This window comes from Penaeus chinensis, chromosome 13, assembly GCF_019202785.1.
Source record: "Penaeus chinensis breed Huanghai No. 1 chromosome 13, ASM1920278v2, whole genome shotgun sequence".
NCBI classification, from domain to species: domain Eukaryota; kingdom Metazoa; phylum Arthropoda; class Malacostraca; order Decapoda; family Penaeidae; genus Penaeus; species Penaeus chinensis.
In genome coordinates this window covers 21701855-21716844 of record NC_061831.1, presented here as the reverse complement: position 1 = coordinate 21716844, position 14990 = coordinate 21701855, and the positions used below count along the sequence as shown (strand labels likewise).

The window sequence follows — 14990 nt, the reverse complement described above, 5'->3', positions numbered from 1 at the left end:
ATAGTACTTAACTCTCAAAGAACAAATACGCGTTACACAGAGATCAGTCCCCTAAAATTATCATGTTTACAAACAAAGTCGAAGCTGCTGGAATGTTCAAGAACCTACCGCACAAGCTGCCTTCATCAGAGCCATCAGGACAATCCGCCGAGCCATCACACACGAGACTCGACGCTATGCAGCCGCCAATCCCACACTCGAACTCCTGTGTTCCACAGACTGGCATTGGAGCTGCCTTACCTTAGAAGGGAAGGAATGAAGGAATTTCGTGGCGTATCTACGGCTTTCGCAAAATGATTACAAGTGGAGGATATTCATAATCGAGGATGGGCCCTATTTTGTTACGTCACTGTCCAAGGATAATACCATGTTTGAACAGATTTGTGTATGTTTATTAGTTTATTAGTAAGGGTCTCCATATATCGGAAGTATCTTGATAATTTTATGTGAGATATATTATATGGAACTTCAATATCTGAAAATGCAATGGGAGCACAAAAATAGCAAATGCGACAATGTCTATATATAAAAACAAATAGTTCTTTAGCTGAAGGAATCTTACAGTTACTTTCTTAAATTCTCATGAGTAGATCATAAAATTATTGCTGTTAGCGCAAAAAGGGGCACAGGTCTACCAGGCGAGTGTAAAACCCCTTACACCAGACAATGTTAAAAAAAATGTAAAAGGATAAGTAATTCTACATGACAAGGTATGCAAGTAGGGTTCAGAATTTTAGAATTCTCTCAAAATATGCAATATGAAAAGTGAAGCCTTCTTTTTCTGCAACCTGTGGCTGCACTCTATGCGATGAATAAATTTATCATTGGGATGTATGGAGATTTTTAAAAATTGTATTCCAATAAATCCAGCTGCTGGCAATGAACTACTTATTCTGGTGCTGTTTGTTGACGGTTCAGGTTGCTGGTGTTTTTTACCCATTGATGTTTATCAATAATATAAAAAGCGCTATAGGCAGCAACCTCTAAAGCGCATTTCCCAAGCAACTTACCATCGCTACCATCCAGGCTTACATCGACGGTCTCATTGCCTTGTGCGAACAGGCAACCGGCAGCCTGGCTCTCGTCGGAGCCGTCAGTGCAGTCCTCTTCCCCATCACACATCCATCTGAAAATGTTATGAAAAAAATGTAGCATTTAATAATTCAAACGTAATCGTCTACAACAGTTCATATTTCCATATGTTAACAGATAATTTATCATGGCATCTGAATTTTCCTGTTGAACCGTACCCTCTTGGGATGCAGCCACGTGATAAGCAGCTAAATTCGTGGCGGGCGCAGCTATCACAGTCCTCGTCTTCCCCTAAGGGGCAGTCCTGAACCCCGTTGCATCTAGGGAACAGAAATCATACATTCGATACGATTCACCATGTATTGCGTATTTTATAAAGTCAATCCGCTAGATTAATTTGCAAAAATACACCAAGCTCAACAAACAAACATTAGAATTAGATTGCACCAATATACAGGAAAGCATCGGGACGCATCCAGATCCGCTGACACACACACAACCAACTCACACGTTATCCAGTTGTATACAGACACGCGGGGACGAAACGTCGTGGCGTTCACACAAAATCTGGCCGGTGGGGCACGTCACAGGAGGGTCCTTGGGCGGGCACCAAGGGAGTGCCTCATCAGAGCCGTCGCCACAGTCATCCTCGCCATCGCACTTGGCATCGTGGGGTACGCAGTTTTTGTTGCTGCAGGTGAACTCACTGCTCGCACACTCCACTGTTCAAACAACTTGCTCTAGGAAAATAGTCTGAAATTCTTCCCCTTCCCCTTCTTCCCTAAATTAATATTAAACATGTTTCCCATTTCTATTCGAGTCTGCCAGGTGTAATAGGAGCCAGTTCTGGAATAACCCATTTACTAAATATGTAAATAAATTCTTACCCGGGCAATTTTCCTCATCACTTCCGTCCAGGCAGTCCTTATCGCCGTCACATTTCCACACCTTCGGAACACATTTTCCTGAAATTGGGTTTAAATGCGTGAATTCACACAAAATTGACCAATAACAACAGTCGAACTTACGATATTCACACATGATGTAGAAACTCGTGTCACTGCAAAACAGGCCGGCACATTTTGGTAAAAAAAAAATACTAGAAAATAGTGCATGCATTTTTTGTGCAAACTTTACAATAACTAAAAAAGTAAATAAAGTTTTCCATAATTTATCCAGCACAAATTAATTATGTAAGGCAAAGTACTCAACAAGTCACACTATTAAAAAGGCAAATTTTATCAAACAATAATAAATCGTTGCATCATCTGTTATAAGCAAAACGGCCTTCCTTCCATAGTGTTCACTACCTTCTATTCGTGCCAAAAATTCTTCATAAAAAACAATCTAAAAGTACTCAACCTTCCTCCCACTCTTCTCTGCCTGATGAAGACACTAACCATCTCTACAAGCGACCTTGTGGTCCGGGCAGGAGGTAACGCACTCCGTCTCGTCTGATCCATCGTCACACTCCTTCTCTTGGTCACAAACCCACATCTTCGGAATGCACATGCCTGACTTGCATTTCCAGTGTACTGTGGTGGAGGAAACAATGAGCGACCTTTTGGGGGCGTTGTTTGAGAATATTCTTAGTGGAGAGTGATTTTCCCTAGATTAGATATTCTAATTTCTTGTATGGGAAGGGTGTTGAGGTTGATTAACCCACGGAGTACATTGATTTTTTCATGAAGGGTACAAGATATTTTAACGATTGACAAGCTTTTTTTTTTTTATCTTGGAGGCACGAACTCACCGCTGCTACACGTCACATTCATGCATTCGTCGAGTTTCTCGTCAGAGCCATCCTCGCAATCGTGCACACCGTCACACGTCCACAGCTTGTTAATGCATGAACCCGTAGAGCACTGGAACTCCGTCTCCTTGCACGTCTGTGACTCCTTACAGTCCTCTTCATCTTCGCCGTCTTTGCAGTCTGGGGTCAAGTCACATCTGAAACAAAGCGCTGCTTGTATGGCTCACCTATGCAGCAAATCGGTATGTATGTATGTATGTATGTATGTATGTATGTATGTATGTATGTATGTATGTATGTATGTATGTATGTATGTATGTATGTATGTATGTATGTATGTATGTATGTATGTATGTATGTATGTATGTATGTATGTATGTATGTATGTATGTATGTATGTATGTATGTATACGCATAAATCACGTATGGGAAGCCTAATTGTCAATCAAAAACATTCAGATTAACGATAAATATCTTGTTGCAGCAGCCGTACTTCCATGAACGAGGAATACAAGTGCGCGATCGGAAACAGTGAAACTGGATGTCGTTACACTGAACGGATTCACACGTTCTTCTGTCCACCTGGAGTTTGTAGCCAAAACTGCAAGCGCACACCTGCCGAGGGGAATGAAAAACGATCTAAGTATATACTCCCATTTTCTCTATCTGATCATGCTAATTAGCTGATTACAGTTTCCAGTTTGTATTTGAGTGACTTGTTTCACAGCTCTTCTAAATTAACCTTGTTGAAGGAAAATTCAAATTTCTATTCTGCTAGTATATCATACAACGAAATGCAATTATGATCACAAGTCTGAGTAAATACAAAAAAATTCCGAAAAAAAAACTGCCTGGATCCCCACCTTTTCGCTGAAATTGTCTCCCAGGCACAACTGACTACAGCTCTCGTTACTCTGCAGGCACGGGTGGTTCGTCACTGCTAGTTGCTCGGGAATTTTCCATCCGACTTCCAGGATCTTCAGGGAACGTTCTCCATTTTCCGGAATGCCCAAATCTGTAGGCGAAAGAAGGGCTCACTGCCAAGAGCAGGTACACGGAGGAATTTAGCCTAAGGTAGCAAGGGTGCAGGGAAGGGGGCAGTGAGTGAGTTCAGCCTAAGGTAGCAAGGGTGCAGGGAAGGGGGCAGTGAGTGAGTTCAGCCTAAGGTAGCAAGGGTGCAGGGAAGGGGGCAGTGAGTGAGTTCAGCCTAAGGTAGCAAGGGTGCAGGGAAGGGGGCAGTGAGTGAGTTCAGCCTAAGGTAGCAAGGGTGCAGGGAAGGGGGCAGTGAGTGAGTTCAGCCTAAGGTAGCAAGGGTGCAGGGAAGGGGGCAGTGAGTGAGTTCAGCCTAAGGTAGCAAGGGTGCAGGGAAGGGGGCAGTGAGTGAGTTCAGCCTAAGGTAGCAAGGGTGCAGGGAAGGGGGCAGTGAGTGAGTTCAGCCTAAGGTAGCAAGGGTGCAGGGAAGGGGGCAGTGAGTGAGTTCAGCCTAAGGTAGCAAGGGTGCAGGGAAGGGGGCAGTGAGTGAGTTCAGCCTAAGGTAGCAAGGGTGCAGGGAAGGGGGCAGTGAGTGAGTTCAGCCTAAGGTAGCAAGGGTGCAGGGAAGGGGGCAGTGAGTGAGTTCAGCCTAAGGTAGCAAGGGTGCAGGGAAGGGGGCAGTGAGTGAGTTCAGCCTAAGGTAGCAAGGGTGCAGGGAAGGGGGCAGTGAGTGAGTTCAGCCTAAGGTAGCAAGGGTGCAGGGAAGGGGGCAGTGAGTGAGTTCAGCCTAAGGTAGCAAGGGTGCAGGGAAGGGGGCAGTGAGTGAGTTCAGCCTAAGGTAGCAAGGGTGCAGGGAAGGGGGCAGTGAGTGAGTTCAGCCTAAGGTAGCAAGGGTGCAGGGAAGGGGGCAGTGAGCGAGTTCAGCCTAAGGTAGCAAGGGTGCAGGGAAGGGGGCAGTGAGCGAGTTCAGCCTAAGGGAGGTAGGGGGCAGTGAGCGAGTTCAGCCTAAGGGAGGTAGGGGGCAGTGAGCGAGTTCAGCCTAAGGGAGGTAGGGGGCAGTGAGCGAGTTCAGCCTAAGGGAGGTAGGGGGCAGTGAGCGAGTTCAGCCTAAGGGAGGTAGGGGGCAGTGAGCGAGTTCAGGCCTAAGGGAGGTAGGGGGCAGTGAGGCGAGTTCAGCCTAAGGGAGGTAGGGGGCAGTGAGCGAGTTCAGCCTAAGGGAGGTAGGGGGCAGTGAGCGAGTTCAGCCTAAGGGAGGTAGGGGCAGTGAGCGAGTTCAGCCTAAGGGAGGTAGGGGGCAGTGAGCGAGTTCAGCCTAAGGGAGGTAGGGGGCAGTGAGCGAGTTCAGCCTAAGGGAGGTAGGGGGCAGTGAGCGAGTTCAGCCTAAGGAGGTAGGGGGCAGTGAGCGAGTTCAGCCTAAGGGAGGTAGGGGGCAGTGAGCGAGTTCAGCCTAAGGGAGGTAGGGGGCAGTGAGCGAGTTCAGCCTAAGGGAGGTAGGGGGCAGTGAGCGAGTTCAGCCTAAGGGAGGTAGGGGGCAGTGAGCGAGTTCAGCCTAAGGGAGGTAGGGGGCAGTGAGCGAGTTCAGCCTAAGGGAGGTAGGGGGCAGTGAGCGAGTTCAGCCTAAGGGAGGTAGGGGGCAGTGAGCGAGTTCAGCCTAAGGGAGGTAGGGGGCAGTGAGCGAGTTCAGCCTAAGGGAGGTAGGGGGCAGTGAGCGAGTTCAGCCTAAGGGAGGTAGGGGGCAGTGAGCGAGTTCAGCCTAAGGGAGGTAGGGGGCAGTGAGCGAGTTCAGCCTAAGGGAGGTAGGGGGCAGTGAGCGAGTTCAGCCTAAGGGAGGTAGGGGGCAGTGAGCGAGTTCAGCCTAAGGGAGGTAGGGGGCAGTGAGTGAGTTCAGCCTAAGGGAGGTAGGGGGCAGTGAGTGAGTTCAGCCTAAGGGAGGTAGGGTGCAGCGAGGGAGGAAGGGGTTGAGCACAAGGTTAGAGGGAGTGGAAATCACTGTACGGTAAGAATTAACATAACCCTAAAACTAGAACAAATACAGCTTTTAGAAATTTTGAAAGCATACGTAATACATAAAATCCACCCACGCACCAAGAGACATCATCCGCACAGAACTATTATCCAACTTGGAAGCGGAGTAGACGAGAGAAGTCCGTTCCTCAGACCACATGATGTGCGAGCGAGTCACCAGGACCGAGACGGGGCTTTTCACGTTTTCCATGAACACCCGTCGGTCCGTTCCGTCTTCGGCCACGCTCTCGATACGTCCCAGGGCGCGGTCACACCAGTACAGGCGTTCTGTAAAATGGGGTAACAGTGTATTGGAGGGCTTGACCTCTCTTTCGCTGGTGTACTGTGTGTTGGGGGGGGGGGGGGAGGGAAGGGGGGTATTGTATATTTTACAAAACTTCAACACCTTTCCACTAATCAGTTCCATTATAAAACGCATCGAAACATTACTGATATCTGGATTCGTCTCAAAGGTAATCGACATAGGCTGGACGAGGTCGCCTGTGACGATCTTGTCGCAGGACTTGGCGTCCAAACCGCAGCGCATGATGAACGGCTCAGCACTGGCGTCGCTCACGTACATAAACCTGTAAATATGGATTGCTTTAATTTCTTTAATTTGGGCTCCTCATCTTGACTGAATTCAAAGTAGTTTCCAGCTTTATTGTACTTAGTAATAATGGAGAGTTATTCCTAGCAGCTTACATCCGAAATGAAATGCTTGTAATTTACTATTGAATTTAATTCGTTTACAACGCAAGAAAACAGGAAATACCGACTAGTCACAGGGCAATGGTCGCCTAAATGTCTACCGGGTACTAAATTTACGGTATTTAAAAGTTTCCAAATGGGGTTAGTGGTTATGATGAAAATGTTATGCATTTGCTCTCCACAATTGTCTACATGCTTAGATTATTATCTCAATTTTTGCCAAAGATCAGAACACTTATGCATTTCAAAGAGCAAAACTATCGACCCCAATTACATCAAAACCAAAGGTCTTCATAGTGAGGGATATAGATGGTTTAGGTCTTAAAAAAAAAAAAAAAAAAAAAAAAAGCTGTCAATTTGTGAACCGCTAGTTTCGACTTTTATCAAACTCCTGCCACCTACTCGTAATGACAAGGGTGTTTCGGGTACAAGATTCGGACAAGGCAGTTCACGCGCTAGCAACGCTGGGTAGTGTACATGGAAATGAATGACTTTTTACAGCCATAAGGTTTCTAAAAATCCAAAGTCTACAAACAAAAAATCTGAAAATGTGCAATTTAACGCTCTAACTCCTCAACCTGTCACATCTGCGGCCTACACCTTCCCCCCCCCCCTCCCCCCGCAAGAGACTGACCCGAGGAGGGGAGCTAAGGTGATGCTCGTCAGGTGCGGCATCGCCTTCAGGAGCTCCGTGCGGAAAGCGCCGTCTTCACGCACCACCTCCACGGCTGCCTTCGTGCCGTCGATCCAGTACACGTTCCTGCGCAGCCAGTCTGTTAGTGAAAGGACGTTAATAAGCACTTTATTTTCTGTAGTCATCACTGAAAAATACTTTAATTTCGACTTTAATTTCTGAAGGCTGACAAAGAAATATTGACGCACAATAGATTATTCATCACGTTTGAAATATTCTCGACCAATTTCGAAGTTTCTCGAAGACTGACTGCTAACAAATCCTTTACTAGAGATTAATCTTTGATATTTAGTTCAATTATCATCGGCTGATATCATAGGTATTACTTACACTATCCTTAGTAATCTTCTCGAACATCCTTACCATTCCTTAAGGGTAATTGCAATCCCTACCACCATTACCCTTGGTCGCCACCCTCCTCCCTCCCGAATATTACCATTATCCCTACTAATTACCTACCACGTGTTCACCAATTGCCATCATTACCCTCCTCATTCATTACCATTACTACTTACCGACAGCCACGCTAATTGCCCGAGATACGCCCTGTACAATGGGCACCGTGACTCCTGTCTCCCTGTTGACGCTGTAGATACTTCCTCCCCAAACGTCGCTCACAATCACAGTGTCTGAAAGATGTAAAAAAAAATGTAAAAGGATATTATTAAAAGGGGGAAAAAATCATCCAATTATTATAGACCACAAACTATTCAATCTTTATACAAGTGTTCCCTATACTTTCGTATTAATCCCAATTTTGAAAGAGATTTGGGAAATTTGGGAATCTGATTGGCGATTTCCCCCTTCGAGAAATATCAGTACGACGCAAGTCCTCCTCGAGCTCACCCTGAATGGGGTCGTACGAAAGGCCCCCAATCCACTTGAGCGGCACCCCGGGGGTCCAAGCGCCGAAGGTACTGTGGCCATGGAGGCGCGGCGACAGCTTGTAGATCTTGTTTCCGTCCGCGATGAATGGGTACGTGCGGTTAGGGTTGTCTGCAAGCGATAGTACATGGGCTAATCAGGACTCGAATCTATTTAAAGTTCAGTCATTTGAAATGAGCAAGATTAAAACGATATAAAATATATTCTTTATATATATGGAAGTTCTCTATATAAAATCTAATAGCTATGACTTTTGCACAGAAGGAAATTTCCAACCAACGTTATCAAAAACTTTCAGGCTGCATTACTAGCTCACCGATACAAGTGCGGCCATCGGGCGCCAGCTCCATCTCGGCCGGACACGCGCAGGTGTATCCACTGACCGCCAGCGGGGACAGCAAGCACAGGTGACTGCACTGGCCATACGAGCAAGGGTTGGCGATCTAGCGGAGAGAGGCGCCCTTAGGGGGAGACAGCTTTCTTCTATGAATATGTGGGGGTTTTCCTTGGGGAAGGAAAGCTCTAAGTCTCACAAGGCAATTATTCAGCCTCATTCATACAAGTTACTGCGCAAATATACACATGCATAATGCATATATATATATATATATATATATATATATATATATATATATGCACATGTACGATGTGTTTATATATCCATACATATACATACATATCCACCTCCCCACACACACACACACACACAAAAAAAAAAATATATATATATATATATATACATATACATATATATATATCTATATAGATTATATATATATATATATATATATATATATAATCTATGTATGTATGTACGTATGTAATAACTTCAATTCCTTAACAAAAAGGGACCAGGAAGAGCAAATGTTATATGCTCTGTTAATTAAAGTGAATATGTTTTTAACCTTGTACTTATCACCAAAGAAAACGGTCGCCTGTACACTATTGTTTACAGAAAACCTACTTTTACTGGTTTGGGGATGCATTTTTCGAGTTACTCACCACAGAAGTACAAGGTTAATAGCATATCCACTTTAATTAACAGAACGTATAACATTTGCTCTTATTGGTCCCTTTTTGATAAGGAAATAAAGTTTTTATTAAATTATTTTGAAACGAATGGCTACCCAAACAGTATTTTCCATAAAACCCTGAGGTCATTCTTAAACAATAGGTTTTGCCAACTTTTAAAACTTACGTCTGTCCTTAAGCAAACCAACCAAATACATCAAATTGCCATGTCTCGGACAATTTACTAGGTATATTGGATCTACCACACGTTGGTTCAAACATAGAATTCTTGAACATATGGCGAAGTCCATAAGAACAGGCCTACCTCTGAGCAAACCAGCGTTCTCTGCAATACGCCAACATTCACACGGAAGGCAACCCCTACACTCAGTGATTTCAAAATTCTGTCTACATCTGCCAACATACTCGACCTCCTAATCTCGGAATACCTGTTTATCCATAAGATGAAAACAGTTAAACAACAACTCAACAGCCACACAGCTATTTACGGTGTAATCCTGTGACCGTTATTGCTTTAGTTGTTTATTGTGCGTTTTCGGTCTTTTAGTTTGTACATACGTTCCCCTATTGTTCCATCTATTTTTCGTTTTGTTTCGTTTATTTTAAGATTTGTCATTTTGAACTGTTATTTCTTTCCTTTGTCTGGCTCCAATGTATATATTTTGTTCTGTTCTTTCTTTGTAGCACTGAGGATGAAGACGGTCGTCTTTGTAACGTTTGCTAAATAAAGGTGTTCATCACAGCATTGGTCATATTTTCATCGCAAGATTACGCTTTCCTCGTGAAATTGGAACTAGACATTAACCCCATTTTTTTTTTTTTTAATTCAAGCTTTGATAGATCCTTCCTCTCCAGTAACACCTACAAATCATGGCTATATAAACTCCTTGATCGTGAGATCAAAAGAAAAAATGACACCTTTATGCAGGATCTAGCATCAAAAGTTAATTCTTTTGATTTAAAATGCCTATCTACGTTAGTAAATCAAAGCGTAGAAAGAAGTTTAAGGACTATCGAAGCCATCCATTACCGTAAATTGAAAAACTTAGGCATAGATCTTGATAAAAAAGTGGATGCTAATAGGGTCCTAACACAAAAAGAAAAGGAAGCACGATCACTAGGCTTGGATTTCTGCCTACGACCTAAGAAAATGGGTTTTGTTAAATTTGTTATCATTTTGAAAAAAATTGTCATTTACTTAAGAACTGTATGATTTATGAAGACACTTAATTCAGTTTAAAGGAAAATAGCTCTTATGGCCAACAGTATCTGTGCAGCAAAACCGGGAAACATCTTATTCATCTGATTTCACTGAACAAGTCACTAACAATCTTCAAAATCTAAAGTCAGACGAACATATTGTAATTAAAAAACCTGATAAAGGAAGGGGCATCGTGTTACTGAATAGAGCTGATTACATTGACAAACTCTCTTCCATACTTTCTGATTCGTCTAAATTCCAACCTGGCCACCCACCTGTTAAAACTAGAGGACAAGCTAAACAGAATTATACGACCTTTAAAAATAACCCTTGATGAAACAATATATTCTATATTTTCAGCTGGTTCTCGTGCTGGTTTTATGTGTGGTCTCCCAAAAGTACACAAACCAGGAATACCCCTTAGACCAATTATTTCAAGTATAGGCACCTTCAGTTATAACTCGTCTAATTTCGTGAAAGAATCAGCCATTTAAGATTTGACGACACGATAACTATGGCTAGTTTTGATGAGTCTTTGTTCACGAACGTAACTCTTGCAGAGACCACACAAATCACTAACAATGCAATACTGCAACTGAATACCTTTCACAATTTGCTTTAGAAAAGAAACAATTACTTTATCTTTTAAATGTTGTCACAAAAGACTTTTGACAACCGCCTGTACACTCAGATTGATGGTGTTGCTATGGGTTCTCCCATTGGCCCTAGTTATGCTAATGCTTTTTTTATGTAATGAAAGGGAATGACTACAAGATTGCCCACGAGAATTGAAACCCTTTATATATATATATATATATATATATATATATATATATACACATACACACATACACACATACACACATACACACACACACACACACACACACACACACACACACACATTATATGTATGTGTGTGTGTGTGTGTGTGTGTGTGTGTGTGTGTGTGTGTGTGTGTGTGTGTGTGTGTGTGTGTGTGTGCGTGTGTGCGCGTGTGTGTATGTATGTATGTATGTATGTATATACACACATTGCTAATAACGCATCGACGAACAATTATTACATGGCAACTACCGTAAACAACAGCGAGGGAGAACAGTTCAAAATACTATTGCGTTCCCTTTATATGATTTCGGCCTCGCACGGAATTGCCAGACGCACATAATATTGCGGGGGTTGGCGAGTGATGTGCACCCAACTGCACACATGGGATAAACTGGTCTGTGAATCTCCTGCAAATTACGTTTTTCAAGACAAAGATTGCGTTTTTTTTTTTTTTTTTTTTTTTTTTCCCCAAAAGGTTTCACCCATATTTGACTTTCAGTAATATTGGTGGTATTAAAACAAAACTTCCTGAATTGTCCAGTAGAGAACGAAATTTGGTGTTGAGATGGACTCCACGGTGGATTTCATAGCGCAGAAAGGTATCCATAAAAAAACCTCAGTATTTTTTAGGTGACATTTAAAATAATCAGCCGTGCGCTGTCACACCGACGCGAACCATCTTAGGAAGAAGGATTCACAATGTGTACAATATGTACACAATTTTCTACATACTCTGTCCATTTCGAAAGATAACATCAAAACTTCCTTTCATTCAAGCCTTTGCTAATCAACGTAACCATTCATTCATTCATTCATCCATTGTGCCCATCCATTCATTAGGAATCTTTCAACGCGGTCTATAAACCAAAATACCCTGAAGAGAGACCGTACCAGTCGCATCATTGCCGGGTGATAGAGAGCCAGTCCGAAGAAGTTGTTGTGGGTTCCCTTGACAAGCAGCTTCGTCTGTTTTCCGGTGCGCTTCAGACAAGACCTTATGTGGTCGTGCTCCCAGTCGCTCCAGTACAGGCGCTCCTGCCACACAGCGATTGCAAACGGGTGATCCACTGCCGCCTCCGCAAGGTGCTGCAAGAAATGAATGTGCAACAAGACCAGAAATATGCAAAAAAAAAAAAAAAAAAAGTAATTGGACCAAAAATACAAAAAAAGTACATAAAAAGTAATAAAACCTATCACTAGAACACTTTGGTTTCTAACAAAACACTAGATGCGAGAAAAAAAACTATGGAACATTTCTACCTTTCGATCGGTCCCATTATAGTTCACATGGAAGACCTCGTTGGTATGTGCATCCGCTATGTAGATCCTTCGAGCTGGAGCATCTATCCACAGTCCATTGGGCCACCTCACGCCCTCCGAGATGAGGACTGTTCGACCTGACCCATCCACCGTGACCGCTCCTCAGGCCACGTTACTCAGTCCAGTACATGTCGATATATGGTTTACATTTTAATAATACATTGTAACCCTCTATGTATAACGTCAATACCAATCGTTAATCTGGATATATGTAAGTATTCCAACATCCTGTACTAATTACTTCAAGTCATGTCAAATTTTACTTTCTCCATCATATTAACAAATAACGCTACTGTCATTAAACTGACGCTTCTACGAAAGAATAAATGATACCGCAACAAACATAACACCTCCAACTACTTTAAAAAAACCTCGACTCTCAAGTCAAATTCCAATCACAACCTAAAGAGAAACTCTTCAGATTCCACGAAGCCAGTCGAACCTCGAGCCGTTTCACACAGAGCCGTCAGTCCAGAGACACTCACCGAACCACAGACTGAGAGATTCCTCCACCACGACGGAGAAGCACGAAACGGAGAATCGAAATGCGACGGAATAAAACAAAATCGATTAACAGCAACTTTGGAAAGAGGCGAGGGTTTGCAGATTAATGTCATTCGGAAATGTAGGTTTTAACATGGTTTACAGTCAGGCATTGTGTACTTATTCCTCTTATCAATCGATTATCCTTGGTCATACGATTCCAAAATAAAGTCTAAACTGACCTTCGTTGACTACGATAGACGGGATAGAACCGCCCCTACGAGATATCCTGAAGACGCCCTGATCAGTACTCCAGTACACCATGTCGTCAATCGGATCATACGCAATGGCTATACTCTGGAAGGGGAAAAAATACTATACTCTGGAAGGGGAAAAAATACTATACTCTGGAAGGGGAAAAAATACTATACTCTGGGAGGGGAAAGAAATCACTTGGCAGGACTTGTATTGGATTCAATCAATATGATTTTCACTTGACCTTATTTTTTTTAACTAATGGAATCTAAGGTAAAATACATCATGGACAAGATAACTGGTTTGATATACTTATTTTACAACGTTCTCATACCTTATGCTACCTAATAGGCCTACAGTAGCAAATTAACGTACCTGAGCAAAGCCTGCGTAGATCTGCGAATAGAGTGTAAGGCCCAGATCCAACATCCTCACGTCATTTCCTTGTGCCATGAAAAGCAGAGCATCTCCTTGTACTGAAAAAAAGTGACAAGGCTGTATTTCACCGACAAATGACGTGGTTCACAACTCCGATCTACAAGCTTATTCCTGTAGTTAATTTAGTAGATTTTTGGATCCATTCACTTTGTCGATTTCTGTTATTCTAGTAAACAAGAATGATTAAGCACGGATATCGAATGTTGACATCGTGAACTATTATAAATACAATATGACCTCAGTATCAGTCTCGATATCGGGGTATCGGTATCAATATCAGCCAATATCTTGGTATCGCGATCTGAATTTTTTTTGTCAAAATTCATTCTTTTAAAAACCAACGGAGAAAAATATCCAGTTGGAGAACCGTTTTCTTCATAAATTGAATCATACTTGTAGTTTTGCAGGATTTCCTGTCAGCCTGCAGCATATAGTCCTCTGTACAGGAGCAATTGAAGCCGCCGACCGTATTTTGGCAGAAGTGATCACAGACAGAGACGTTGGCAGCACACTCGTTCACATCTGCCGGTAGAGTACAAGACCATATGGATACTGAGGCTTCTCCTAAAATATCTTGATTATCGTTCAACATCGAGAAAAGGTTTGTTTTTAATCATCCTGCATTAGTTATGAACAATCGGTGTGTTCCTTGAAACCAATTTATCAGTACAAATGTAGACATGGGTATGAAAGCGAATTAATAATTTTACAATATAAAATATGCATTTGACGCTACACGCTATAGGTCGTAGTGATACAATGCTGAATCGTTACAAGTTCTGAAAATCTGCACTTTCTCTACGCTATTTCTACATATTGCCTATCGGCTTTCAGAACTCACCTACACATCCATTAGTAGACGTATTTCGTGCATAGCCTTCTTTGCACATACAGTGGGGTCCCTGTGGGGTCATTTTGCACAGGTGGATGCAGTCTGTAACCTTACACGTCTCCGCTGAAAAATGCCATAAACCATGGATGTTAGACGTGGTAATCCGTTGGTTCAAGACTTATTCGCATGGATATGTACTTAAATTAAGCTGGCCATGTAGGTAATTCCCCAGTTTACAGCTACAAATGTGTAATATTGAGTGCAGAAAAAGACAAGTGACATGTCGCCATAATATATTTACCCACGGGAGATAATTCCCTTGTATGATTACAGAAAATGCCCTCAGTATCAGGGCTTGTCTGTGTGTGCAAGTTTTAATCGTGTCCGACTGGCAAAGCCAACTGTTACCATAGACCTTCCTGTGTTCTCAGCATCAATAAAACGAACCATTCTTAACAGACCTACATTTCACAAATCCAAAATTAGAACCTAAACCGTCTCAACTCCCATGTCAAAAAAAAAAAAAAAAAAAAAAAAAAAAATAGCACAC

At 42.7% G+C, this 14990-nt stretch overlaps 1 protein-coding gene across 1 annotated transcript in view; it reads right to left on the bottom strand.

Annotated features, from left to right (window-relative positions):
• Positions 1–14990, bottom strand: part of LOC125031624 (low-density lipoprotein receptor-related protein-like) — a 38863-nt gene that overhangs the window by 15548 nt on the left and 8325 nt on the right. The window contains exons 8-28 of the mRNA XM_047622507.1: positions 14450–14563; positions 14002–14130; positions 13546–13646; positions 13158–13272; positions 12373–12530; positions 12004–12198; positions 8368–8494; positions 8013–8162; positions 7682–7795; positions 7107–7245; positions 6212–6348; positions 5843–6049; positions 3649–3800; positions 3279–3400; positions 2786–2982; positions 2433–2567; positions 1920–1997; positions 1541–1754; positions 1251–1352; positions 1011–1126; positions 109–240 (exon numbers count right to left, since the gene is read on the bottom strand). Of these exons, the coding sequence (XP_047478463.1) occupies positions 109–240; positions 1011–1126; positions 1251–1352; positions 1541–1754; positions 1920–1997; positions 2433–2567; positions 2786–2982; positions 3279–3400; positions 3649–3800; positions 5843–6049; positions 6212–6348; positions 7107–7245; positions 7682–7795; positions 8013–8162; positions 8368–8494; positions 12004–12198; positions 12373–12530; positions 13158–13272; positions 13546–13646; positions 14002–14130; positions 14450–14563 (2934 nt within the window). The remainder of the gene's footprint in view (positions 1–108; positions 241–1010; positions 1127–1250; positions 1353–1540; positions 1755–1919; positions 1998–2432; positions 2568–2785; positions 2983–3278; positions 3401–3648; positions 3801–5842; positions 6050–6211; positions 6349–7106; positions 7246–7681; positions 7796–8012; positions 8163–8367; positions 8495–12003; positions 12199–12372; positions 12531–13157; positions 13273–13545; positions 13647–14001; positions 14131–14449; positions 14564–14990) is intronic.